The sequence below is a fragment of the Oncorhynchus mykiss genome, chromosome 3, assembly GCF_057628025.1.
Source record: "Oncorhynchus mykiss isolate SJ-2025 chromosome 3, ASM5762802v1, whole genome shotgun sequence".
NCBI lineage: Eukaryota > Metazoa > Chordata > Actinopteri > Salmoniformes > Salmonidae > Oncorhynchus > Oncorhynchus mykiss.
This window is the reverse complement of record NC_143024.1, coordinates 10368903-10396282: the sequence shown is the minus strand read 5'-3', so window position 1 is coordinate 10396282 and position 27380 is coordinate 10368903. Positions and strand designations below refer to the sequence as shown.

The window sequence follows — 27380 nt, the reverse complement described above, 5'->3', positions numbered from 1 at the left end:
ACCACAGAACAGAGGATCAGTTGAAAGACTACGGAACAGAGGATCAGTTGAAAGACCACGGAACAGAGGATCAGTAGAAAGACCACAGAACAGAGGATCAGTTGAAAGACTACGGAACAGAGGATCAGTTGAAAGACCACGGAACAGAGGATCAGTTGAAAGACTACGGAACAGAGGATCAGTTGAAAGACTACGGAACAGAGGATCAGCAGAAAGACCACGGAACAGAGGATCAGTAGAAAGACCACGGAACAGAGGATCAGTTGAAAGACTACGGAACAGAGGATCAGTTGAAAGACTACGGAACAGAGGATCAGTTGAAAGACCACGGAACAGAGGATCAGTTGAAAGACTACGGAACAGAGGATCAGTTGAAAGACTACGGAACAGAGGATCAGCAGAAAGACCACGGAACAGAGGATCAGTAGAAAGACCACGGAACAGAGGATCAGTTGAAAGACTACGGAACAGAGGATCAGTTGAAAGACCACGGAACAGAGGATCAGTAGAAAGACCACGGAACAGAGGATCAGTTGAAAGACTACGGAACAGAGGATCAGTTGAAAGACCACGGAACAGAGGATCAGTTGAAAGACCACGGAACAGAGGATCAGTTGAAAGACCACGGAACAGAGGATCAGTTTAAAGACCACGGAACAGAGGATCAGTTGAAAGACCACGGAACAGAGGATCAGTTGAAAGACCACGGAACAGAGGATCAGTTTAAAGACCACGGAACAGAGGATCAGTAGAAAGACCACAGAACAGAGGATCAGTTGAAAGACCACAGAACAGAGGATCAGTAGAAAGACCATGGAACAGAGGATCAGTTTAAAGACCACGGAACAGAGGATCAGTAGAAAGACCACAGAACAGAGGATCAGTAGAAAGACCACAGAACAGAGGATCAGTAGAAAGACCACAGAACAGAGGATCAGTAGAAAGACTACGGAACAGAGGATCAGCAGAAAGACCACGGAACAGAGGATCAGTAGAAAGACCACGGAACAGAGGATCAGTTGAAAGACCACGGAACAGAGGATCAGTAGAAAGACCACGGAACAGAGGATCAGTAGAAAGACCACAGAACAGAGGATCAGTTTAAAGACCACGAAACAGAGGATCAGTTTAAAGACCACGGAACAGAGGATCAGTTGAAAGACCACAGAACAGAGGATCAGTAGAAAGACCACAGAACAGAGGATCAGTTGAAAGACCACAGAACAGAGGATCAGTAGAAAGACCATGGAACAGAGGATCAGTAGAAAGACCACGGAACAGAGGATCAGTTGAAAGACCACGGAACAGAGGATCAGTAGAAAGACCACGGAACAGAGGATCAGTTGAAAGACCACAGAACAGAGGATCAGTAGAAAGACCACAGAACAGAGGATCAGTTGAAAGACCACAGAACAGAGGATCAGTAGAAAGACCATGGAACAGAGGATCAGTTTAAAGACCACGGAACAGAGGATCAGTAGAAAGACCACGGAACAGAGGATCAGTTTAAAGACCACGGAACAGAGGATCAGTAGAAAGACCACGGAACAGAGGATCAGTTGAAAGACCACGGAACAGAGGATCAGTTTAAAGACCACGGAACAGAGGATCAGTAGAAAGACCACGGAACAGAGGATCAGTAGAAAGACCACAGAACAGAGGATCAGTAGAAAGACCACAGAACAGAGGATCAGTAGAAAGACCACAGAACAGAGGATCAGTTTAAAGACCACAGAACAGAGGATCAGTAGAAAGACCACGGAACAGAGGATCAGTTGAAAGACCACAGAACAGAGGATCAGTTGAAAGACCACGGAACAGAGGATCAGTTTAAAGACCACGGAACAGAGGATCAGTAGAAAGACCACAGAACAGAGGATCAGTAGAAAGACCACAGAACAGAGGATCAGTAGAAAGACCACAGAACAGAGGATCAGTTTAAAGACCACAGAACAGAGGATCAGTTGAAAGACCACGGAACAGAGGATCAGTTGAAAGACCACAGAACAGAGGATCAGTTTAAAGACCATGTAACAGAGGATCAGTTGAAAGACCACAGAACAGAGGATCAGTTTAAAGACCACGGAACAGAGGATCAGTTTAAAGACCACAGAACAGAGGATCAGCAGAAAGACCACGGAACAGAGGATCAGTTTAAAGACCACAGAACAGAGGATCAGTTTAAAGACCACAGAACAGAGGATCAGCAGAAAGACCACGGAACAGAGGATCAGCAGAAAGACCACGGAACAGAGGATCAGTAGAAAGACCATGGAACAGAGGATCAGTAGAAAGACCACAGAACAGAGGATCAGTAGAAAGACCACGGAACAGAGGATCAGTTGAAAGACCATGGAACAGAGGATCAGTAGAAAGACCACTGAACAGAGGATCAGTAGAAAGACCACTGAACAGACGATCAGCTGAAAGACCACGGAACAGAGGATCAGTTGAAAGACCACAGAACAGAGGATCAGTAGAAAGACCACAGAACAGAGGATCAGTAGAAAGACCACAGAACAGAGGATCAGTAGAAAGACCACAGAACAGACGATCAGTAGAAAGACCACGGAACAGAGGATCAGTAGAAAGACCACAGAACAGAGGATCAGTTGAAAGACCACAGAACAGAGGATCAGTTTAAAGACCACGGAACAGAGGATCAGTTGAAAGACCACAGAACAGAGGATCAGTTGAAAGACCACGGAACAGAGGATCAGTTGAAAGACCACGGAACAGAGGATCAGTAGAAAGACCACGGAACAGAGGATCAGTTGAAAGACCACAGAACAGAGGATCAGTAGAAAGACCATGGAACAGAGGATCAGTTGAAAGACCACAGAACAGAGGATCAGTTGAAAGACCACAGAACAGAGGATCAGTAGAAAGACCACAGAACAGAGGATCAGTAGAAAGACCACGGAACAGAGGATCAGTAGAAAGACCACAGAACAGAGGATCAGTTGAAAGACCACAGAACAGAGGATCAGTTGAAAGACCATGGAACATACAGTTTCAAACGATAACCTGCCTTCGTATACCACCAGAAGTGTCTGGCTATATTCCTCAGAAAATATAGAACAGTAATAATTTTGTGGGTGTTTATATTTGTCCTGTTCACACAGTGTGTACTGGAAAGGTGTTTGTTGCATATCCCAACTCCCCCTGAGACACCCGCAGGAAGTGGGGTCACGGCCAAGGTCACCATATCCCAACTCTCCCTGAGACACCCGCAGGAAGTGGGGTCACAGCCAGGTTCACCATTGTACAGCGCCTCTGGAGAAATTAGGGTTTAGTGCCTTGCTCAAGGGCACAGCGATAGCTTTTTCAATTTGTCAGCTCCGGTATTCGAATGAGCGACCTTTTGGTTACTGGCCCAACGCTCTAACCTCGAAGGCTACCTGCCACATGTATTACTTTCCAAACCGTAGTTAATTAGGCTTATAAAACTAAACCTTTTCCTTTTCTGTGTAGACAGTATTACACAGATCGGACACCTGTACACCTCCACACACAGAGGCATCATGGCAGGAGTACTGAAGGCTGTCCTGTTGCTGTGGGGCCTCCAGGTCTCTGCCCAGGACCCAGAATACGACCACCTGTTAGTGAGGCCCAGGAACATCAATGGTATGGCGTGGTGGAAGCATAGAGACCTTGGCTGTGAATATAAATTACAAGAGCCATCAAACGTTATGATATGATTGATGTACTATTTAGCAATATTTGTAGATACATGTCGTTAACTTAAGTCTAGTATACACAAGTAGATTAGCAATTGTGGAGGAATAATGGTGGATATTCATTAACTACTTCAAGCAAGGTGCTGCATGTTGTTTAATCACTCTCTGCCCAGACGAAAAGGACGACTGCCCCATCAACGTGTACTTCACCATGGACACCTCTGAGAGTGTTGCTCTGAGGGAGTTCCCCTGGGGCAGTCTGGTGGAGGAGCTCAAGGAGTTCCTCCAGATGTTTGTGAAGAGGCTCCAGACCACCCCCCTCAGGGCCAAGAGGGCCCAGTGGGCCTACGGTGGGCTGCACTTCTCAGACCGTGTGGAAGTCTTCAGCCAGGTGGTCACTGATGCTGCAGATTTCCTGGGAAGTGTACAGGCCATCAGGTACATTACTCAGTCAGCCAGCCAGACACTGTCAGTCAGTCCCTCCCTCATTATTACTTGTTTACTTACTTACTGAATCGTCTTCATCTCTTTTGGGAGTATTATAAGATAATACTGAGTTGAGCACACCAATCTATCATAATAAGAGTTGAGCACACCAATCTTTCATAATAAGAGTTGAGCACGCCAATCTTTCATAATAAGAGTTGAGCACGCCAATCTTTCATAATAAGAGTTGAGCACACCAATCTTTCATAATAAGAGTTGAGCACACCAATCTTTCATAATAAGAGTGGAGCATGCCAATCTTTCATAATAAGAGTTGAGCACGCCAATCTTTCCTAATAAGAGTGGAGCATGCCAATCTTTCATAATAAGAGTGGAGCACGCCAATCTTTCATAATAAGAGTGGAGCACGCCAATCTTTCATAATAAGAGTTGAGCACACCAATCTTTCATAATAAGAGTTGAGCACACCAATCTTTCATAATAAGAGTTGAGCACACCAATCTTTCATAATAAGAGTTGAGCACGCCAATACTTTATTCTCCTCGTCACCAGGTACATTGGTAGGGGAACCTTCATCGACTGTGCCCTGAAGAACATGACAGAACAAGTGAGGCTAACGGCCAGCGGAAAGCCCCGGCTCCAGTACGCTGTGGTCCTGACTGACGGCCACATCACTGGCAGCCCCTGTGGAGGGGTCTCACGGGCCGCCGAGGCTGCCAAGGCAGCGGGCATCAAGATCTTTGTAGTGGCCACCAACGAGTACACCATGGAGAGTGAGCTCAAGCGGATCGCCAGTTCTCCTGTGGAGCTGTATAGGAAAGACTACATGGCATTCCCAGCTAGCAACCGCCAGGCAGCTGTCAACAGGATAACTGACACCATGGTAGGTTTATAGTGAAGCTTCCGTTTGTGAAGTGGAGTACGGATGTTTTTGTGCTGTCATGGTTGATGCCAAGTTGTTGTCAGTGTTACAGTGTCTGTGTGTTTTATGTATCATAGTTTGTGTCAGTGTTACAGTGTCTGTGTGTTTTATGTATCATAGTTTGTGTTTAATATGCTGTCATTTCTTTCTCTTTCCAGATCAAAGAGGCCGAATTTGAGGTGAGTCATATGAAGCACTGAGGGATGTAGAATGAACGACACAATGGTCTTCTTTTTAATATTTGAAACCTCATATATATCTTTTTTGTGATATCCAATTGGTAGTTACAGTCTTAACCCATTGCTGCAACTCCCCTATGGACTCGGGAGAGGCGAAGGTCGAGAGCCATGCGTCCTCTGAAACACGACCCTACCAAGCCGCAATGCTTCTTGACACACTGCTCACTTAACCCGGAAGCCAGCCGCACCAACGTGTCGGAGGAAACACCGTCCAACTGGCGACCGGATGCCAGCTTGCAGGCGCCCGGCCCGCCACAAGGAGTCGCTAGAGCGCGATGAGACTGCGACACAGCCTGGGATCGAACCCGGGGCTGTAGTGACACCTTAACGCACTGCAATGCAGTGCCTTAGATCGCTACGCCATTCGGGAGGCCCATATTTGAAACCTCTTTGACCATATCTTCTGTGATTTCTCTCTAGTGCCAAGCCCCGATGTGCATCCAAACAAAAGGAGCTGTCGGGCCGAAAGGATACAAGGGAATGAAAGTAAATAAGCAATCTCTTATTTTGATAAACCTAAATATGCATTGGTTTATGACACTTCATGACATCAATGTTTGTTTTGTGTCTTGTAGGGTGCGAAGGGAACTAATGGTGCAATAGGAGATCCTGGACAGCCTGGGCAACAGGTTAGATTAAATACACGATGACACAATACAGGACGTACTAGCCAATTACACTCAATATGATTTTACATTTAATTTATGTTGGCTTTTTTTTTCCTACAGGGAGACCTTGGTGTCGAGGGCTCGATAGGTTTGCATGGACAGAAGGTAAGAGGAATGATGATATTTCTAACTTTGATATTTGTCTGTGCCATGCTGCTTTGATTTAATATTTCACACATTATTTACCTAATATATATTTACAGGGTCTTCCAGGCCTCAAAGGAGAGAAGGTAACATATTAGAAAATACTCTAACCATTTGTTACTTGTGTATATACTACCAAGCTTGTTGTAATACTGCATTGCTGTCTGTATTTGACGTCATGTTTTGTCCTTGTTTCACAGGGAGATATTGGTGGATCTGGTCCGAAGGTACTCCTTTTCCATTGTTATTAATACATCTCAATCATGATTGGTTCATTAATGATTTCATTAGATTGATGAGCTACATGCTACATTTGGCGTAGTCGGCAGGATTCAGTTCATTAGGACAAGCACTATTGTCACCAATTAACAATGAACAATTTACTCAATCGGATCTCGTCAGGGTCAAAGGGGATCTCCTGGGTATAACGGCATTGATGGCGAAAAGGTACGTCTTATTTATTTGCTTTCTTATTGATAAAAAAAGACTGTATTTAGACATGTCTAGTTAGTGATGTCATCTACTTCGTTGTTTTCCAGGGAAAGACTGGCACCACTGGGACACCTGGATGTAAAGGAGACGCTGGCATGTCGGTGAGATAATGCAGCGACGTTGAGGTGTGAATGTAACGTACCACACAGCCTGTATGCATTGTGGTTATAAATGTCCTCCTCCATCACCTTTGCGATCTCACAGGGAGAAGCCGGTCTTGCCGGGGACTTTGGTATCAAGGGTGACACGGGCAAGTCAGGTGAAAAGGTAGGTGGATTCTTCACCTGATTCCTGGATTTAGCACCTTTGTACAGTGTCCTGTTCCATATAGAGTCATAATACCCATAAAACCTAGCGGTCAAACAGGGAAATGCTTCCAATCGTTTATTCACCATTCATTTTTACCATAGAGTATTTTAAAAACACTTAAAATAAGGGCTACAAGTGAAGTCGGAAGTTTACATACACCTTAGCCAAATACATTTAAACTCAGTTTTTCCACAATTCCTGACATTTAATCCTAGTACAAATTTCCTGTTTTAGGTGAGTTAGGATCACCACTTTATTTTAAGAATGTGAAATGTCAGAATAATAGTAGAGAGAATGATTGATTTCAGCTTTTATTTATTTCATCACATTCCCAGTGGGTCAGAAGTTAACATGCACTCAATTAGTATTTGGTAGCATTGCCTTTAAATTGTTTAGCTTGGGTCAAAGGTTTTGGGTGGCCTTCCACAAGCTTCCCACAATAAGTTGGGTGAATTTTGGCCCATTCCTCCTGACAGAGCTGGTGTAACTGAGTCAGGTTTGTAGGCCTCCTTGCTCACACATGCTTTTTCAGTTCTGCCCACAGATGTTCTATGGGATTGATGTCAGGGCTTTGTGATGGCCACTCCAATACCTTGACATTGTTGTCCTTAAACCATTTTGCCACAACTTTGGAAGTATGGTTTGGGCCATTGTCCATTTGGAAGACCTATTTGCCACCAAGCTTTAACTTCCTGACTGATGTCTTGAGATGTTGCTTCAATATATCCAAATAATTTTCCTCCCTCATGATGCCATCTATTTTGTGAAGTACACCAGTCCCTCCTGCAGCAAAGCACCCCCACAACATGACGCTGCCACCCCCATACTTCACTGTTGGGATGGTGTTCTTCGGCTTGCAAGCCTCACCCTTTTTCCTCCAAAAATAATGATGGTCATTATGGCCAAACAGTTCTATTTTTGTTTCATCAGACCAGAGGACATTTCTCCAAAAAATACAATCTTTGTCCCCGTGTGCAGTTGCAAACCGTAGTCTGTCTTTTTTATGGCAGTTTTGAAGCAGTGGCTTCTTCCTTGCTGAGCGGCCTTTCAGGTTATGACGATATAGGACTCGTTTTACTGTGGATATAGATACTTTTGTACCTGTTTCCTGCAGCATCTTCACAAGGTCCATTTCTGTTGTTCTGGGATTGATTTGCACTTTTCGCACCAAAGTACGTTAATCTCTAAGAGACAGAACGCGTCTCCTTCCTGAGCGGTATGACGGCTGTGTGGTCCCATGGTGTTTATACTTGCGTACTATTGTTTGTACAGATGAACGTTTTACCTTCAGGCATTTGGAAATTGCTCCCAATAATGAACCAGACTTGTGGAGGTCTACAATTTTTTTCTGAGGTTTTGGCTGATTTCTTTTGATTTTCCATGATGTCAAGCAAAGAGGCACTGAGTTTGAAGGTAGGCCTTGAAATACATCCACAGGTACACCTCCAATTGACCTCCAATTGATTCAAATGAAGTCAAAAGCCATGACATAATTTTCTGGAATTTTCCAATCTGTTTAAAGGCAAAGTCAATTTAGTATGTGAACTTCTGACCCACTGGAATTGTGATACACTGAATTATAAGTGAAATAATCTGTCTTTAAACAATGGTTGGAAAAATTACTTGTGTCATGCACAAAGTAGATGTCCTAACCGACTTGCCAAAACGATAGTTTGTTAACAAGAAATCTGTGGAGTGGTTGAAAAAGGAGTTTTAATGACTCCAACCTAAGTGTATGTAATCTTCTGACTTCAACTGTATGTTTCGTGTAGGCTTACCCTGGCGTGACATTTTGATAACCACGTAAATCTCTCTATATTGATTTTTATCAATATATTCGCCTGTATTTACCCCCCCAAAAATGAAATGCTAAATATCTTCTAATGTGGCTACCATAAAGAACTACAAATACCATGATGCTGATCTGGACGAGACTGCCGAATCGAGGCACAGGTAAGAATCTCTGGATTAACTATCTAATTTTTAGCTACATTTAGTAATAAATAAATTGATTAAATGTCTTTAAATGTACAATTATGTGAACTATCTTGTGCAAGTTTTAAATTTACACAATACCTTAAAAGGTGTCAGCTAGAGATGACGTGCAGGAGCTTGCAGGGATTTGTAGTCTTGCATGATGTCTACTTTGATGCTAATTAGCGAGAAAATAGAGCCGAATGTCCAATAGAGATTTACATGGTTATCAAAACATCACACCAGGGGAAGTCTACACGATACACAGCCCTTATTTTAAGTGTTTCTAAAATGAATGGTGGAAAAACGATTGGAACCATTTCCCTGTTTGACCGCTAGGTTTTATGGGTATTATGACACATCCACTGTGGGGCTCTATAGGCTACCTGAAACATGAGTCTTGTGCACCTGGTACATCCTGTATTGTTGTTGTCTTCAGGGTGTTGCTGGGCAGAGTGGCAGGCCTGGACCACAGGGTGATCATGGAGACAGTGGAGATAAGGTCTGGAGCGCCATCTGAACGACACGTTATCAGAAACACTATCAACTTGTAGGTATTTAGACAATAATACATTAAGTGTGACTGTTACAGGGTGTCGCTGGCTATATTGGAAACCCTGGTCTGCCTGGGCAAAAAGGAAACAAGGTACTATATCGGCTCAGAGATTAACACAGTTTACTAACCAGGAGTATTAGGCTGCCAAATCAAACCACCCAAAAAGGTACTATATCGGCTCAGAGATTAACACAGTTTACTAACCAGGAGTATTAGGCTGCCAAATCAAACCACCCAAAAAGGTACTATATCGGCTCAGAGATTAACACAGTTTACTAACCAGGAGTATTAGGCTGCCAAATCAAACCACCCAAAAAGGTACTATATCGGCTCAGAGATTAACACAGTTTACTAACCAGGAGTATTAGGCTGCCAAATCAAACCACCGAATCATCTGCTTAAACAATATTTCTGTTCATTAGGGTAAAGCTGGACCTGGTGGAAGTCCTGGCGACACTGTGAGTCTCATATTAAATAAGCTGTAGACCAAGTGATAGCGTCTTCATACAGCGTTGTGAGTTGCACAACAATCACACAAGAAAGAGCACAACATTTACACTGACACGTTTTATTTGGGGCCTGGTGAAACATGAGAACATGTCTCTTTCAGGGAAGCAGAGGAGACAGTGGCAGAGCTGGACGACGGGGCAAGGCTGGCAAGAGAGGAGATAAGGTTTCCACCAACAAACATCAAACATCTCATCTGTTTTTACTGCATCGCAATAGTCGATTCGATGTTGGTTGTATTCATTGTGTTGCATCTTGCAGGGAGAACTAGGCCCAGAGAGGGTGAATCCATGTTGTTTGTATTCATTGTGTTGCATCTTGCAGGGAGAACGAGGTCCAGAGAGGGAGAATCCATGTTGGTTGTATTCATTGTGTTGCATCTTGCAGGGAGAACGAGGTCCAGAGAGGGAGAATCCATGTTGGTTGTATTCATTGTGTTGCATCTTGCAGGGAGAACTAGGCCCAGAGAGGGAGAATCCATGTTGGTTGTATTCATTGTGTTGCATCTTGCAGGGAGAACGAGGCCCAGAGAGGGAGAATCCATGTTGGTTGTATTCATTGTGTTGCATCTTGCAGGGAGAACGAGGCCCAGAGAGGGAGAATCCATGTTGGTTGTATTCATTGTGTTGCATCTTGCAGGGAGTACGAGGCCCAGAGGGGGAGAATCCATGTTGGTTGTATTCATTGTGTTGCATATTGCAGGGAGAACTAGGCCCAGAGAGGGAGAATCCATGTTGGTTGTATTCATTGTGTTGCATCTTGCAGGGAGAACTAGGCCCAGAGGGGGGTGAATCCATGTTGGTTGTATTCATTGTGTTGCATCTTGCAGGGAGAACTAGGCCCAGAGGGGGTGAGAGGAGTTCCTGGAGAGAATGGAGAAGAAGGAGCAGCAGTGAGTCAACTTTTAATAAATCAAATGTAATCAATATGCAGGTGTTGTATTTCAATCAATACATTGAACTGTATCTTTTTCAATCCCTATCATATCCATCTCATACCAGGGGGCACCAGGTTTCCCAGGGGTCCGTGGTCCACCAGGTGAGGGTGGAGAGGCGGGACTTCAGGTGAATACTGCCCTAAATAATTATAATAATACCTGGTAAGAGCAGAGGTGTTCCACTAACCGTTAAACAGGTGATATCTATGACAGGTGATGTAATGAAATTAGAAAATAATATTCTGCCCTGTCACCATCCGTGTCCATGTTTTCTGCATGTCCTCGTTAGGGCTCTCAGGGGGATGCAGGGGACTTTGGCCCCCGAGGAAACACTGGAGCAGTAGGAGCTAAGGTAAGTTGATTTGGGTTCAGGGGGGGGGGGACGTTCTCTACAAGGGTAGGTAACATCAACGTAACTACATGTAACATATGGATTTGTATCAGACCTCAGAATAAGACCCAGATGCAGACAGTTTGAATAACAGATGTTTATTAACAAAACAGGGGGCAGGCAGAGGTCAGTAATCCAGGACAGGGTCAGACAGGTATAGAACGACAGGGTCAGGGCAGGCAAGGTGGTTAAAACCAGAAAAATAGGGCTAGAGAGAAACATGAGTACAGGGGGAAAACACACTGGTAGGCATGATGAGACAAGACAAACTGGCAACAGACAGAGACCACAGGTATAAATGCACAGAGGATAATGGGGAAATGAGCGACACCCGGAGGGGGGTGGAGACAAGCACAAGACAGGTGAAACAGATCAGGGTGTGACAGATTTGCATTAGTATACGCATGAACGAGTTATTACATAAAACAGATTAGAAATCAGTCAAATGCCAAGTCATGCCGGGAAATGCTTTTACGGGGTGTGATGTAATATGGAGGACCCAGCAAGCCAGCCTATTCCCTATAATGTTACTACAACTCACAACTACTGGTTTCAATAAAATAAAAAAATCTGTCCATTTACAAGCAAATACTTTATGAATTTGTTACAAATCAGCTTACGAGGTTGCAAGCCAACTAGCCTGCTAACATTATCCCTACCAGCCTGCTAATGTTACGTTAGCATTGCATGAGTCAGCCAGTTGCTATCAACACCTAGCTTACAGCTATATTAAAGTAAACCAAAGTTTTGGAAATACATAACACCCTCTAACCAGTTATTAAATAATGTTACTGGTAAATGCAGTTAACTTAAGCCAGCTGGAGTTAGTCTATCTAGCCTAGCCATATAACTAGCCTAGCTAGCCAACCAGCACAGTCGACATAGGTAAGTAATAAACCAGAGAACCACCACCAACTAGTCTAGCACCGGCAGGAACAGAACACACAAAAAAATCCAGCAGATATAAAGTACAGAGAGCGGAGACTGACCGATTGACGGCTGAATTAGCTACCAATGAAGAGCCAAGGAGAGAGGCGCTTCAGAAAAAAAAGAGTGGTAGCCTACTTCACTGAGATCATGAGGCCCCCACCTGTGTGGAATCTAATTGGTTGTTTACATTTCACCTCCTCGTGATTGGTAGATTGTAGCTCACCAACACTTAGTCTGCATGGCTAGTGGCCAACATTAGCCAGCTCGAACTAGCTAACGGAGAGTAGATTCTCCATTAGAGGTTGAGAAATTGTGCATTGTCGGTAGTTTTGAAAATATCCGGAAATAAGTTAATAAATATGAAATATCCCCCCAAAATAACTGTTTTTTAGTTATAGGTAACCAGTTTAAATAAAATGTTTAAAAAAAAGATATATACATATATACACATATATACATATACATATATACATATATATACATATATATACATATACACATGTATGTATATATATACATTCATGCACCTGTTTGAACTCGTTACCTGTATAAAAGACACCTGTCCACACACTCAACAGACTCCAACCTATCCACAATGGCCAAGACCAGACAGCTGTGTAAGGACATCAGGGGTAAATTGTAGATCTGCACAAGGCTGGGATGGGCTACAGGACAATAGGCAAGCAGCTTGGTGAGAAGGCAACAACTGTTGGCGCAATTATTAGAAAATTAAAGAAGTTCAAGATGACGGTCAATCACCCTCGGTCTGGTGCTCCATGCAAGATCTCACCTTGTGGGGCATCAATGATCGTGAGGGATCAGCCCAGAACTACACGGCAGGACCTGGTCAATGACCTGAAGAGAGCTGGGACCACAGTCTCAAAGAAAACCATTAGTAACACACTACGCCGTCATGGATTAAAATCCTGCAGCACACGCAAGGTCCGCCTGCTCAAGCCAGCGCATGTCCAGGCCCGTCGGAAGTTTGCCAATGACCATCTGGATGATCCAGAGGGGGAATGGGAGAAGGTCATGTGGTCTGATGAGACACAAATAGAGCTCTTTGGTCTAAACTCCACTCGCCATGTTTGGAGGAAGAAGAAGGATGAGTACAACCCCAAGAACACCATCCCAACCGTGAAGCATGGAGGTGGAAACATCATGCTTTGGGGATGCTTTTCTGCAAAGGGGATAGGACGACTGCACCGTATTGAGGGGAGGATGGATGGGGCCATGTATCGCGAGATCTTGGCCAACAACCTCCTACCCTCAGTAAGAGCATTGAAGATGGGTCGTGGCTGGGTCTTCCAGCATGACAACGACCCGAAACACACAGCCAGGGCAACTAAGGAGTGGCTCCGTAAGAAGCATCTCAATGTCCTGGAGTGGCCTAGCCAGTCTCCAGACCTGAACCCAATAGAACATCTTTGGAGGGAGCTGAAAGTCCGTATTGCCCAGCGACAGCCCCGAAACCTGAAGGATCTGGAGAAGGTCTGTATGGAGGAGTGGGCCAAAATCCCTGCTGCAGTGTGTGCAAACCTGGTCAAGAACTACAGGAAACGTATGATCTCTGTAATTGCAAACAAAGGTTTCTGTACCAAATATTAAGTTCTGCTTTTCTGATGTGTCAAATACTTACGTCTTGCAATAAACTGAAAATGAATTACTTAAAAATCATACAATGTGATTTTCTGGATTTTTGTTTCTCACAGTTGAAGTGTACCTATGATAACAATTACAGACCTCTACATGCCTTGTAAGTAGGAAAACCTGCAAAATCGGCAGTGTATCAAATACTTGTTCTCCCCACTGTATATATATTTTAAAATGGATCTTGGCACATTGAATTCACTGCAGAGCTCTTGAAAGGATTTTACTGTAGTGGTTTTCTGATGAAATAGGTCTGAAAAGGTCCTGATTCCTAGAGTATGCCAAAGATTAAAGTTGGCATCCCTCAGGGCTTTTGGCAAGTCTGGGTTGCATACAGTAGGCGAGTGAGAACATATTTGGGAGGAAATGCACAGGTATTTCTTACAGTCCCTCCATGCTAGTAGGGTGCTGTAAATCAAAGGTTTTGGCTATGTTGCCCACTTCACTAAAGCTATTAATGACTATAATTGAACTTAGGGGCAATGAACCACAGGATTGGGCTTCTGAATCCACGTTGAGTTGTCTGTTTGTGATCATGCATGTATCAGATTTGGGCAGACCAGTAGGGAGGGAAGGGCAAGACCACCCTTAGATTCAGGTTTCGATAGAGTGGAGAACTTGATCCTAGGTTTTTTATTGCCCCATATAAATTTGGTGATGCTTTGGTTGGTTGTTTTGAAAAATGAAATTGGGAGATAGCATGGGAGCATCTGAAATAAAAATATAGATTAGACGGATATAATGACATTTAGGGGGGCGGGTGGGTCTTTAGATATCGGCTATATGTTGTCTTACCTCCTTTAGTCATAACAGTAATCGCTTTCAGTCATTTCTCAGTGACCAGGATTGTCCTTAAAAAAACGTTTTGTGCCTCCCGGGTGGCGCAGTGGTTAAGGGCGCTGTACTGCAGCGCCAGCTGTGCCACCAGAGACTCTGGGTTCGCGCCCAGGCTCTGTCGCAACCGGGAGGTCCGTGGGGCGACGCACAATTGGCCCAGCGTCGTCTGGGTTAGGGAGGGCTTGGCCGGTAGGGATATCCTTGACTCATCGCGCACCAGCGACTCCTGTGGCGGGCCGGGCGCAGTGCGCGCTAACCAAGGTTGCCAGGTGCACGGTGTTTCCTCCGACACATTGGTGCGGCTGGCTTCCGGGTTGGATGCGCGCTGTGTTAAGAAGCAGTGTGGCTTGGTTGGGTTGTGTATCGGAGTATCATGACTTTCAACCTTAGTCTCTCCTGAGCCCGTGCGGGAGTTGTTGCGATGAGACCAGATAGTAGCTACTAACAATTGGACACCACGAAATTGGGGAGAAAAAGGGGTAAAAAAAACAAACAAAAACATTTTGTCTCTTCGGGAGTTTTGAAGTGTCGCAGGGCTCCTTGGTGAAGAAGCCTGAGGTCGTTTGGGTATTTGAATCCCCTAAAGATGCTTTCTTCACCTCGTCAAACTCTCGGCGTATTCCAGCTGACAGGTCCTGGTGTAAAGTGAGTTTGGCGTTTCCCACTGTAATGGTGTTGATTTTCGCCGCCTGTAGGACTCGTTCCTTGTCAGTGAATCTCAGGAAACGTATGGTGATTGGGAGTGGTGGTTGTCTGGCTGCTGGTGGGGGCCTCAGTGCTCGGTGAGCTCTCTCGAGTTCTATGGGCCTGTCGGTGGACAGGTGGAGCCAGTCTTGCAGGTAGCGGATCAGTGGCATGTTTCCCCTCTTCTTTTTCGCCCAGATTTAATAGAACACAATTATTCCTTCGCCCCCTGCTTTCCAGGTCCCCTGTTCTCTTCCAGATGCCAGACGCGTTGATGATTCTTGTTGTTGATGTCAGACAAAGCATTTTCCAGGGTTGTCACCTTGCCCCCTATCGCACTGAGTTGAGAGTTAATGCCATCTAATTTGATGTTGAGTTCTGTACGTTGGGATCTCAGCTCAGAAAGGATGTCTTCGACAGAGTGCGAGGTTGGCATTTGTTGGGCCTCGGGGGGGGGGGGGGGGGGGGGGGGATCCTCTTGCTAATGGCGCTAGCTGTTTCTTGGAGGCTTTTTCCGCGGATAATGCTCAAGTCCGGGTAAAAATGGCACCTGTAATGTAGCCGCCATGACTTTCTGACTAAAGCTAAAGGAGTTTTAACTTGAAGTGGAGGTAAGATTAAGAATGGTAAACTACTTGTGAGGAGTTCTTAGTTCATGCGGCCATCTTGTTTAAGGGTGTTACGAATCCCTTTGGTCCGGCAGTCTGGGGGGGATGGTAACTAGACCCGTAACATACCTCATGCAAAGTGTAATAGTGACAAAGTAACGGTGCGAACAAAAAAACCCACAGACAATTTAATTACACTTGTTAATAAGGCACGAGGGGGTGTGGTATAGGGTATAAGTGCTGTTCTTAGGCACGACGCAACGCAGAGGTATATTGGCCATATACCACAAACCCCCGAGGTGCCTTATTCCTATTAGAAACTGGTTACCAACGTAATTAGAGCAGTAAAAATAAATGTTTTGTCATACCTGTGATATACGCCTGATATACCACGGCTGTCAGCCAATCAGCATTCATGGCTCGATTCACCCAGTTTATAAAACTGCTTATAGCACACATTTGTAATATCTAAATTCTAACAACATATTTATTTTGGAAAAATAAAGAAAAAATTGCAGTTATTTCAATGTTTTGTTCACATGCAGTCAAAATGACACTCGACAAGTTGCAACAGGCCTATAATAACACATACCTAAATCTGACAATGGAAGGTATTTACGTTGAGGTTATGTTGGAAACTGTACAGAGTACTGAGTAGGGCCCCCCTAAACATTTACTACGAGGGGAAATGATTCTTTGTTGACATTCCCTGGTCACGTTCTTTTCTTAGAATGAGAAAGTGGTCTTACAGTGTTTTTTTGTAGTACATCTTCACAAGAAAGGTAGCTGAGGCAAAAATAAAGTGCTAAAAAATGCTGTTTGTCTTTTTTTAATTGGTAGGGAGATCGAGGAAGTGATGGATACAACTACCCAGGACCCAGAGGGAACCAGGTTTGAACTGCAGCCGACAGTTAACTGAATAACAAAATACCATTTCAATGTGTTTTGGTAATTGATTTGGATTGGTAATCCTGTTTTAATTAGTGCGATTGACAAACATGCTAACTCAACCTTACTATCTCTTAGGGAGGGAGAGGAGACCCTGGTTTACCTGGACTGCAGGTAATCATATGTACCTGTTCTTAGCCGTCCATATTTAAAATCTGAAAATGTTCAACCCCTCTATTTCACTACCATGTCTATATTTTTTCACAGGGCACCAGAGGTTATAATGGAGAGAAAGGAGCCCAGGGAACTACAGGAACAAAAGGATTGGCAGTACGTACAGCAGGGTAGCCTAGTGGTTAGGGTGTAGGGACGGTAGGTAGCCTAGTGGTTAGAGTGTAGGGACGGCAGGTAGCCTAGTGGTTAGAGCGTTGGACTAGTAACGAAAGGTTGCAAGTTCATATCCCCGAGCTGACAAGGTAAAAATCTGTCGTTCTGCCCCTGAACAGGCAGTTAACCCACTGTTCCTAGGCCATCATTGAAAATAAGAGTTTGTTCTTAACTGACTTGCCTATTTAAATAAAGGTCAAATAAAAAAATATCATAAACAGAGATATTATATTAATAAATGCACTCGTTTATTTCAATCGATTTATTTATTTCTATTAAAAAAAACGTGTGTATTGTTTTACAGGGGGAGCCAGGGCAAGAGGGTGTTCCTGGGGACAGAGGAGTGAGGGGGTCACCTGGACCACTGGTGAGTCTTATTCGTATGTACACATACCAAGGTACATTTAGTTCTCATTTGTGATTCATTTCATCCACTAAGAGTCTGTCATTGGTCATTAAATGTTTCTATTGATGGTGTCTAGGGAGTACCCGGTACTCGTGGGGCCTCTGGTCTATCGGTAAGTAACTGACTTTATTTGTTCATCCTGATTGACAGATATCTTTCATATCCCTTTACTCTCTCTGAGAGAATGCTGATGAATATTCTCAACTTTCAGGAGTGTGAAATCATGGGATTTGTCAGAGAAACATGTGGCTGCTGTGGTAATGGTTTATCTTAATGACAACCGATTTTCCTTGTAATAATAATAAAAAATGCCCAAGTCTTATTGTTAACTGTCTCTCTGTGCAGATTGTGAAAAGGTTTGCCCTCCCCTGGACCTGGTGTTTGTGATTGACAGCTCTGAAAGTATTGGAAAAACCAACTTCAGCCTGGCTAAAAACTTTGTCATCAGTGTAGCAAACAGGCTTGGGAAGATGGCCAAAAACATATCTGACGTCTCAGGTAAACTTCATGATACCGTGTTACTACTACAACCACTGTTTGAATGGAAAAACAATAGATCACCAATATTTAAAATATATATATTTTAAACATGTAATCAATTTTATTCCCTGAACTACTTCTAAACCCCCAAAAGGGTCTCGTCTGGGTGTGGTTCAGTACAGTCACCAAGGGGCGGTTCAGGCCATCAGGATGGACGATAGGGGCATCACCTCTGTGACCTCCTTCAACACAAAGGTCAAAGCCATGGAGTGGATCGCTGGAGGCACCTGGACTGCCTCTGCCCTGAAGTACACATACGACCATCTGATAGTTCCAGGTCGCAGGGGGAGGACCAAGGTGGTGGCCATAGTTATCACAGACGGTCGCTACGATCCTAAAGACCTGGATAATCTTGGAGCCCTGTGTAACGGAGTGGACGTGTATGCCATCGCCATCGGTGATATGTTTGACTCTGGGGCAGAGAGGCAGAATCTGGAGATGATTGCCTGTAATATGGGCGACCGGGTGAAGACCCTGAGTGTCTACGCTGAACTTACTGCTGAGGAATTCTTAGAGGAAATAGAACAAATCCTCTGCCCAGGCAAGTCTATGTCAGCATCCCAAATGGCACCCTATTCCCTATACAGTGCACTACTTTTGCCCAGAGCTCTATATAGGGAATAGGGTGCCATTGGGATGCACACTACATTTTATCAACAGTTCAAGGATTTTATTTTGTGAAAATTACCAACCCTGACTAATGAACTACATTCACTTCTCTTCTTCTCTAGAACCAGAGATGATCTGTCCAGACCTGAAGTGTGCCTCGGGTGAAAAGACTATTTATTTTTTATTGATGTTTTTACATCTAATAATGGGACTGAGTTTTTTGGTATTATTTTATACTGCACTAATGAAAATCACTGACCTTGAATATTTGTTCAGTTGGAAATTATATATTAATGTCTTTCCAATATATTCTGCATATGTAAATTACAGACAACTACAGATGTATTAAGAGTTTATGAATCAACAGTCTGTATAACATTGACTTTTCTATTATTGTCAAAGATTTGAGTTTGGCTCCACTGATCCAGCGCCCCGTAGACATCCTCTTCTTCATTGACGGTTCTGAGAGAACAGGGGGCAGAAACTTCATCAGCATCCTGCGCTTCATCGGGAGACTCTCCCAATCGATCCCTCTCTCCAAGGAGGTCTCTTTAGGAGCTCGCTTCGCCGTGCTGCAGTTTGGAGGGGAGCAGGACCCAGAGGTTCTTCTGGACTTCTCCAACAACCACAGAACGATTAGCTCCCTGGTCTCTAATGCAGTCTACCGAGACTTATCCTCCACTCTGGGCAGCGCTATTCTCTACGCAACTGAGAACCTTGTCAGTAACCCTGGAGGTCGGTTCAGAGGGGTACGTCCAGACGCAGAGCTCACCTTTGTGTTCATTACAAACGGAGTGACCTCAGACAAGAACTTTGCTGAGGGTATTAGAGCCATGAGAAGGGCCAACGCAGTGGGTGTTGTTATCACAGTGGGATCAGATATTGACAGGGAGCGGTTGCTGCAACTCACTCTTAGGGACAAAGCTCTTATCTTTAACCTGATGAGTTTCAATGACTTGGCCCTCCCTGGGGTTGTTAAACACATGGCTCATTGCCTTGGTTAAACCAGGTTTGAAATATATTCAGGGCCCCATTTGATTTAACACGGGGAGTGTAGGCTAACTGAAAGACCTAGAACTGATTTCATATGTCCTTTTATGTCTCTTTTCTATAATTAGTTTTTATTAGACTACATTTAAAAAAAAAAGATGTGTTACTAATCTAATTGATTTGTGACCCCAATAAAGCCTATTTTTTTTTCAAATAAAGATTTATTCTCATTAATAACAAAGGTATAGCATGTTCCTACCAAAATGTAGAGGATGTACAATATGTGACATTGTAGCCATGTTCCAATAACAAGACAAAGAAAATGAACCACATTTGAAGGTTCTGTCATGTGTTGATAACAAAACAAAAAAAACAATGCTGCTGTTGAATTTTTTAATCAATGCATTTACTTCAATACAGAAACTGGGATATTAGCAACCTAATTACTGGTGTGACTAAACGCTACCTCAATAGATACTGAACCAGGAGGGTCGTTTTCTGTTTCTCTCCACTATCCTCTTGTCTTTGTCGGACTCCCATGGACTCTCGCTGTCATACAGGACCAGGGTCTCCTGCGCTGGTGTGTTGAGAGGCCTGCCCTCCATGGCTTTAATCTGACCTCGGATCAGCGCTGTCTCCTTCCTGATCTTCTCATAACAGAACCCACACAGAATATGCTTCTGCTTCAGGTGGCCACACTCCACGCACGGCTCAATGTTGGTCTGACAAAGAGGGGGAGAGAGAGAAAGGGGGGATAGGGAGGGGGAGAACGAGGGAGAGAGAGAGAGATGAGGAGGAGAGAGAAAGAGAGATGATGGGGAGAGAGAGAAAGGGGGGATAGGGAGGGGGAGAACGAGGGAGAGAGAGAGATGAGGGGGAGAGAGAGAAAGGGGGGATAGGGAGGGGGAGAACGGGGGGAGAACGAGGGAGAGAGAGATGAGGGGGAGAGAGAGAAAGGGGGGATAGGGAGGGGGAGAACGAGGGAGAGAGAGAGAGAGATGAGGGGGAGAGAGAGAAAGGGGGGATAGGGAGGAGGAGAACGAGGGAGAGAGAGCACAAAACATCAGAAAAATCTATTGCCTTTTCAATTGTGTTTATTGCAATATTTATTACATAAAATATGCTACATACAACTGGACATCAGAGGACAATAATTACAGGTGAAATGTTACCCAGTGAAATGATACAAGTAATCAAAGTTAATACCTTAACTTTGATCATAAAGCTTGGGTCTCGTCTTCTGGTCCTGTTGATTTCTATTGTGCGTCTCTTTTTGGGTGCTGCCATCCAGAACACATTGTCCAGGAAGCTGGGCTCCGAGGTCACCTCTTGCTCATCGTGGGGATGTGGGAGGATGCTGGGCCCATGGACAGCTAGAGCTGGGGCTGATTAGAAACAAAACACACAGAGACACAATCACATATCAACAATCTATGCAATAGACAGAAACGAAGTATGTATGTCACCACTCAGTATACATCTAGTAGTCTACTCATAGATTGAAGCACGTATAGAATCGTACATCATCATAGTTCTTACTGTCCAACACAAAGTCATAGATTATACAGGGTAACATAGCTACCATGGAAGTTTTAAAGCTAGCTTACTAGTTATTTCGAGTGTTAGCCAGCCAGCTAGCTACAAATAAACACAAGGCAGAATGTTGTGTAAAGCTCAAACTCACCAAACTGTCTGTCAAGTCCTGTAGCCTGTATAATTCTGCATTCCAGCTGTAACAACGAACGTCTCAAAAAACACACGAAACCAGACGAATTCATAATTTTAGAGGTTTGAGTAGTGTAGTGCCTTTACACTCATGTCACACAGCTCACGGTCATTGAATCATATACGTCATTGAACTGCGACAACCGAAGAACCAATTGCATCTTGTCATATAACGCGTTATCACCAGTACTGAGCAAATATGGGAGAAAGGGGGTACAGTTTCTCACTCACCACATTCAGGTAACTTTTACAAATTACTGTAGTAACAACAGTTTTGTTAGTTTGGTTATTGCAGGAAGACATTGAAAGGAAGAAGAATCGAGATCAAGCGAGTTGTTTAGAAACCAGACTGTTGCTTCGCGGTGGTTTGATGCTTTGTCATTCTGTTACTCTGGTTAGCTAATGTTAGGCTAGTAGTAGGAAGTGTGTTCTTTTTCAAGATCTTCAAACAGGCAATTTTTATTTCCAACACATTTAGTCTCTTCATACCATTTGCTCTCTTTCAGTAATTAAGTGATTAGCTGAGTTGCGATCTTTTCAAAAAGGCATCTGGCTTTGCTGTTGCAAGTTTACATTCACTTTCAGTTTGTTGATTGCTGAGTGAGACTGAGTCACTAGCTAACGTTACACCAATAAATCTAAACTCTAAAAGCACTGATCAGACCAAGACGAAATTATTTGTCATGACGTCATTAATGAAAAGTTTAAACAATTTCCCTCCCACACAGCCCATCTGGTAAACTGGTCCAGATTGAGTATGCCCTGTCAGCAGTAGCAGCAGGAGCCCCCTCAGTGGGAATCAAAGGTAAAGAAGACTTAAAATGATCACCCAATATGACTGCGTTCACACGGGCAGACAAATTCTGATCATTTTTCACAAATTTCACTTAAGAGCTAATCTGATGAGAGAGAGAAATCAGAAGTTGCTGCCTGTTTAAACGCAGCCCATGTATGTATACAGTGGAGCAACCACCAGGTAATGGCTTTTTGTATGCAGGCATCTTGTATATATGTGTCCATGGTACCAAACTCTTTTAAAGAGCAACTGCCCCTAAAAAACAACTTCTAATTTAGAAGACAGCCTATGTGCCATCGATATGAGTCAGTAACATTTATTCTAATGTCAAAATTGACTACAAAGTGTAAATAGGATACTTTTGGTCATAAAGTCAGTTTTGTCCAAAACAGATTTTTCTACCGGAGTATGCCACAACGTAAATCAAGGCTGGGTTTATTTCAACCCGGTCCACAGCTGGCAGCAAACAAGTTCTCATCCATTTGGAGTGTAGCTGCATGCGACCCCGATCGTAATGCCTGTGGTAAATGTGGTTTGACTTTGGATATCCCTAAATTTTTAAAACGTTTAATGAGAAATAAAAAGTGTGCAACGTGAAAATATTGCCTAATTTACATTGTTATTTATTGAGGGTTCCATACTAGGCCCAGAGATGGGCTATCCAAAGTCAAACCAATTTTGCCACGGTAGCACACCAGCCGGCTAAAGCAAATCGGCAATATAATTTGGCTAACTCTTCCCACCTGCGAACACACGAGACCCCTATATCAAACCACACCTGAAACCAACTCACATTTGAATTCAGTCATGGCTGCTGAGATTTTTAAGGCTGCGTTTAGATTTTTGTTTTACTGATTGGTCTTTCGAACACTCAGATCAGCTCTGAAAAAGATCTGATGTGATTGGTCAAAAAAACAACTAGTGGGAAAAAAAATCAGTATTGAGCTACCTGTCAAAACAGCCTTAATGAACCAAATCTAAAACAAGGCCAAATCAAGAAGTTTAGCCGCATTACAGAAGACAGTCCAGATTTTGATGGTTTCTTTCTCCCCGTTTAAAGCCTCAAATGGAGTCGTTTTGGCAACCGAGAAGAAACAGAAGTCTATACTGTACGATGAGACGAGTGTTCACAAAGTCGAGATGATAACCAAACATATTGGCATGGTCTACAGTGGAATGGGTCCAGACTACAGGTACATCCTGGTGTGTGTGAGGGAGACTGCCTTTCCTTGAGTTTCTAAATCTTGGGTTTACAACAGGGACAAGAATATCTTAGAAATGTATATCTTTGTTACTCTGCAGGGTGCTGTTGAGGAGAGCGAGGAAACTGGCCCAGCAGTACTTCCTGGTCTACCAGGAGCCAATCCCCACAGCCCAGCTTGTCCAGCGGGTAGCCTCTGTCATGCAGGAGTACACACAGTCTGGGTCTGTTCTGTTCTGTTTTGTGGGTTTCCTCAAGTTTGATCAGGCTGGCCGACTGAGTGTGCAGGCTTTTGATCCAACCTTGCTGAAACACCACTGATTCAGCTTATCAAGGTCCTGATGACCAGCTGATTGGTAAAACCAGGTGTGTTAGGATTTTCCTTCAGCCCTGCCCTAAAGCTCTTACACCCAGTATAGAACCAGGTGTGTTAGAGCAGGGCTGGCTGAAGGAAAAGCCTAAAGCCCTTACACCCAGTATAGAACCAGGTGTGTTAGAGCAGGGCTGAAGGAAAAGCCTAAAGCCCTTACACCCAGTATAGAACCAGGTGTGTTAGAGCAGGGCTGGCTGAAGGAAAAGCCTAAAGCCCTTACACCCTGTATAGAACCAGGTGTGTTAGAGCAGGGCTGGCTGAAAGCCTAAAGCCCTTACACCCAGTATAGAACCAGGTGTGTTAGAGCAGGGCTGAAGGAAAATCCTAAATCCCTTACACCCAGTATAGAACCAGGTGTGTTAGAACAGGGCTGGCTGAAGGAAAAGCCTAAAGCCCTTACACCCTGTATAGAACCAGGTGTGTTAGAGCAGGGCTGGCTGAAAGCCTAAAGCCCTTACACCCAGTATAGAACCAGGTGTGTTAGAGCAGGGCTGGCTGAAGGAAAAGCCTAAAGCCCTTACACCCAGTATCTTTCCACGAGGGTTGGCCACTGTTGAATTACAATATCCATGTGTGTTGGTAAAGTAGTTGTTTTCACCTGAATTTCTAGAGAGTAACATCCTGTGTTTTTTTCAGTGGAGTGCGACCCTTTGGTGTGTCACTGTTGATAGCTGGATGGGATGATGATCACCCTTACCTCTTCCAGTCAGATCCCTCTGTAAGTATCCATGGTAGTATAAACACACTATCGTTGAATTACTTCACTCCTAGGCCGAGTCTAGACAGTTCATGGAGCTTTTGTGTTCTGATCATGGAGTTCTAATCATGGAACTCCGAACTCGTCATGCGTCTAAACCTACATTTTAAATGTGTCCCGATTCCCTTTTCCTGCGCTATATTCAGATGCCAGAATGCATAAGGCAAACGGTGGAACAGGCTACATCTGGTAACAACACAGCAAGTTGACGGCAGTAGCAAACTACTGTAGCTAACTAGCCAGCTAACCTCTGTAACTAGTCAGCAAGCTAGCTAGCAAAGCTAAATCTGGTAACAACACAGCAAGTTGACGGCAGTAGCAAACTACTGTAGCTAACTAGCCAGCTAACCTCTGTAACTAGTCAGCAAGCTAGCTAGCAAAGCTAAATCTGGTAACAACACAGCAAGTTGACGGCAGTAGCAAACTACTGTAGCTAACTAGCCAGCTAACCTCTGTAACTAGCCAGCAAGCTAGCTAGCAAAGCTAAAGGGATTGCAAATAGGCATAACAAAAAATAGTTTTACCAATTAAAAAAAAGAAAAATCCACCTTTATTTAACCAGGTAGGCCAGTTGAGAACACCTTTATTTAACCAGGTAGGCCAGTTGAGAACAAGTTCTCATTTACAACTGTGACCTGGCCAATATAAAGCTAAGAAGAGCGACAAAAACAACAACACAGAGTTACACATAAACAAAACGTACAGTCAATAACACAGGTAGCCTGATTTAAATAAGCTAGCTGGCTAGCATTTATGAAGCCAGCAAACACATTCCACACTAGGAACATATTTCCTTCAACTTTTTTATGAAAAAAGGCGCCTCTCGCTCCCAAAACACATGACAGTGGGCGACGGTAGCCTGATTGTGTCCAGACTGAGGAGAAATCCGTACAAAATGTGTCCCTGACCACCACCAGGGAAGTGGTCGGCCAGATCTGAACACAATCCGACACAACCAGTCTTTTCAATGCAATCTTCGTATTCTGATGGCCGAAGTAGCATGTAAGTGTCAAGTGTATACGGCCCAAGTGTCTTCTCTACTGTTACATGTGCATATGTTACGGACGTTGCTTGCTTAGCGAGTACCCCCCCCCCCCCCCCCCCAATTCTGCTCGAACTCGGGACCTCTGCTTTGCTAACACACGTGGCCGCCCTCCTTGACAACGTTTCAACGGTTTGAGCCACCCAAAAGTATACCAATCGGATGGCTCCATCCGTGACATTACAAGCTAGCTGTGGAGTGAGCTTACTTCTTAACTCCGTGTTGCCCAGCAACAGCCCCAAAACATCACTGCTCTAGAGGAGATCTGCATGGAGGAATGGGCCAAAATACCAGCAACAGTGTGTGAAAACCTTGTGAAGACTTACAGAAAACGTTTGACCTCTGTCATTGCCAACAAAGGGTATATAACAGAGTATTGAGATCAACTTTTGTTATTGACCAAATACTTATTTTCCACCATAATTTGCAAATAAATTCATTAAAAATCCTACAATGTGATTTTTCTGGATATTTTTTTCTCATTTTGTCTGTCATAGTTGAAGTGTACCTATGATGAAAATTACAGGCCTCTCTCATCTTTTTAAGTGGGAGAACTTGCACAATTGGTGGCTGACTAAATACTTTTTTGCCCCCACTCTACATAGTTTTTTCCGGTACTAACTATATGATTATTTTGATGTACACAGGGTGCATACTTTGCATGGAAAGCCACAGCGATGGGAAAGAACTACGTCAATGGGAAAACATTCCTAGAAAAGAGATATAACGTGGATCTGGAGCTGGAAGACGCAATCCACACAGCAATCTTAACCTTGAAGGTAACTCCTCTCACCTGCAGCTTTAGTACTCTTCCCTCTCAGAAGTGTTTAAGAAACACAGTAGAGGCCTCCCGGGTGGCGCAGTGGTTAAGGGCGCTGTACTGCAGTGCCAGCTATGCTATCAGAGACTCTGGGTTCGCGCCCAGGCTCTGTCGTAACCGGCCGCGACCGGGAGGTCCATGGGGCGACGCACAATTGGCCTAGCGTCGTCCGGGTTAGGGAGGGCTTGGTCGGTAGGGATGTCCTTGTCTCATCGCGCACCAGCGACTCCTGTGGCGGGCCGGGCGCAGTGCGCGCTAACCAAGGTTGCCAGGTGCACGGTGTTTCCTCCGACACATTGGTGCGGCTGGCTTCCGGGTTGGATGCTCGCTGTGTTAAGAAGCAGTGCGGCTAGGTTGGGTTGTGTATCGGAGGACGTGTGACTTTCAACCTTCGTCTCTCCCGAGCCCGTACGGGAGTTGTAGCGATGAGACAAGACAGCAACAACTACTACAACAATTGGACACCACGAAATTGGGGAGAAAAAGGGCAAAAAAAAACATATGTGATACTGCGTTTTAGGTTAAACCTGGAATAGTTTGAAAACTTTATGAAATCCATGCATTTTACTGTTCTGTTTACTGTGTGTTTTTAAAGGAAAGTTTTGAGGGTCAGATGACAGAAGATAACATTGAGGTGGGAATCTGCAACGAGGCAGGTTTCAGAAGACTCACCACAGCAGAGGTCAAGGACTACCTGGCAGCCATTGCATAAAATGCCCCCTCCATGGGGGTCTGTTGGCATGGACTCATTCAGATCAGCTGTTTACTTTTTTACAAACCACATACCAAAACAGTTTTTTGCAGTTTAGCAGATTTTCTCCGGTTATACCTAGTCACGTACTACTAATAAAATACGATTTATGTAATAATA

The 27380-nt window shown here is 44.1% G+C and overlaps 3 protein-coding genes and 1 long non-coding RNA gene across 6 annotated transcripts in view; 2 read left to right on the top strand and 2 right to left on the bottom strand.

Moving 5' to 3' along the window:
- The window catches only part of LOC149984326 (collagen alpha-2(VI) chain-like), a 22013-nt gene extending 2000 nt beyond the window's left edge, over positions 1 to 20013 (top strand). Inside the window, exons 2-30 of one of the 2 annotated variants that reach the window (XM_090220131.1) lie at positions 3479 to 3627; positions 3854 to 4118; positions 4680 to 5010; positions 5208 to 5228; positions 5709 to 5774; positions 5864 to 5917; positions 6017 to 6061; positions 6160 to 6186; positions 6301 to 6327; positions 6503 to 6547; positions 6640 to 6693; positions 6797 to 6859; positions 9315 to 9377; positions 9468 to 9521; positions 9854 to 9889; positions 10042 to 10104; positions 10768 to 10830; positions 10940 to 11002; positions 11165 to 11227; positions 16816 to 16866; positions 17002 to 17037; positions 17131 to 17193; positions 17555 to 17617; positions 17733 to 17768; positions 17868 to 17913; positions 18002 to 18154; positions 18291 to 18737; positions 18928 to 18966; positions 19208 to 20013. In XM_090220131.1, coding sequence (XP_090076257.1) covers positions 3525 to 3627; positions 3854 to 4118; positions 4680 to 5010; positions 5208 to 5228; positions 5709 to 5774; positions 5864 to 5917; positions 6017 to 6061; positions 6160 to 6186; positions 6301 to 6327; positions 6503 to 6547; positions 6640 to 6693; positions 6797 to 6859; positions 9315 to 9377; positions 9468 to 9521; positions 9854 to 9889; positions 10042 to 10104; positions 10768 to 10830; positions 10940 to 11002; positions 11165 to 11227; positions 16816 to 16866; positions 17002 to 17037; positions 17131 to 17193; positions 17555 to 17617; positions 17733 to 17768; positions 17868 to 17913; positions 18002 to 18154; positions 18291 to 18737; positions 18928 to 18966; positions 19208 to 19809 — 3042 coding nt within the window. In that variant the 5' untranslated portion in view covers positions 3479 to 3524 and the 3' untranslated portion in view covers positions 19810 to 20013. Of the gene's footprint in view, positions 1 to 3474; positions 3628 to 3853; positions 4119 to 4679; positions 5011 to 5207; positions 5229 to 5708; positions 5775 to 5863; positions 5918 to 6016; positions 6062 to 6159; positions 6187 to 6300; positions 6328 to 6502; positions 6548 to 6639; positions 6694 to 6796; positions 6860 to 9314; positions 9378 to 9467; positions 9522 to 9853; positions 9890 to 10041; positions 10105 to 10767; positions 10831 to 10939; positions 11003 to 11164; positions 11228 to 16815; positions 16867 to 17001; positions 17038 to 17130; positions 17194 to 17554; positions 17618 to 17732; positions 17769 to 17867; positions 17914 to 18001; positions 18155 to 18290; positions 18738 to 18927; positions 18967 to 19207 lie in introns of both variants that reach the window. The other variant, XM_090220125.1, reaches the window with a different exon arrangement.
- On the bottom strand, positions 9984 to 12331 carry LOC149984327 (uncharacterized). Of its 2 annotated transcripts, XR_016491806.1 has the most exons (3): positions 12256 to 12331; positions 10937 to 11014; positions 9984 to 10801 (listed from the first exon to the last, which is right to left on the bottom strand). It is a non-coding gene; the product is annotated as an uncharacterized LOC149984327 (long non-coding RNA). The 2 variants fall into 2 exon arrangements; XR_016491805.1 differs by lacking the exon at positions 12256 to 12331 and having other exon boundaries at positions 10937 to 11065.
- LOC149984325 (large ribosomal subunit protein bL32m-like) lies at positions 19997 to 21667 on the bottom strand. The gene is made up of 3 exons (XM_090220261.1): positions 21480 to 21667; positions 21002 to 21180; positions 19997 to 20517 (listed from the first exon to the last, which is right to left on the bottom strand). Exons 1-3 carry the CDS (start codon positions 21571 to 21573, stop codon positions 20263 to 20265), a joined length of 528 nt encoding a protein of 175 aa, XP_090076387.1. The 5' UTR covers positions 21574 to 21667; the 3' UTR covers positions 19997 to 20262.
- LOC110507251 (proteasome subunit alpha type-2) lies at positions 21657 to 27380 on the top strand. The gene is made up of 7 exons (XM_036935709.2): positions 21657 to 21760; positions 22249 to 22325; positions 23377 to 23509; positions 23619 to 23741; positions 24527 to 24608; positions 26337 to 26468; positions 27105 to 27380. Exons 1-7 carry the CDS (start codon positions 21720 to 21722, stop codon positions 27219 to 27221), a joined length of 705 nt encoding a protein of 234 aa, XP_036791604.1. The 5' UTR covers positions 21657 to 21719; the 3' UTR covers positions 27222 to 27380.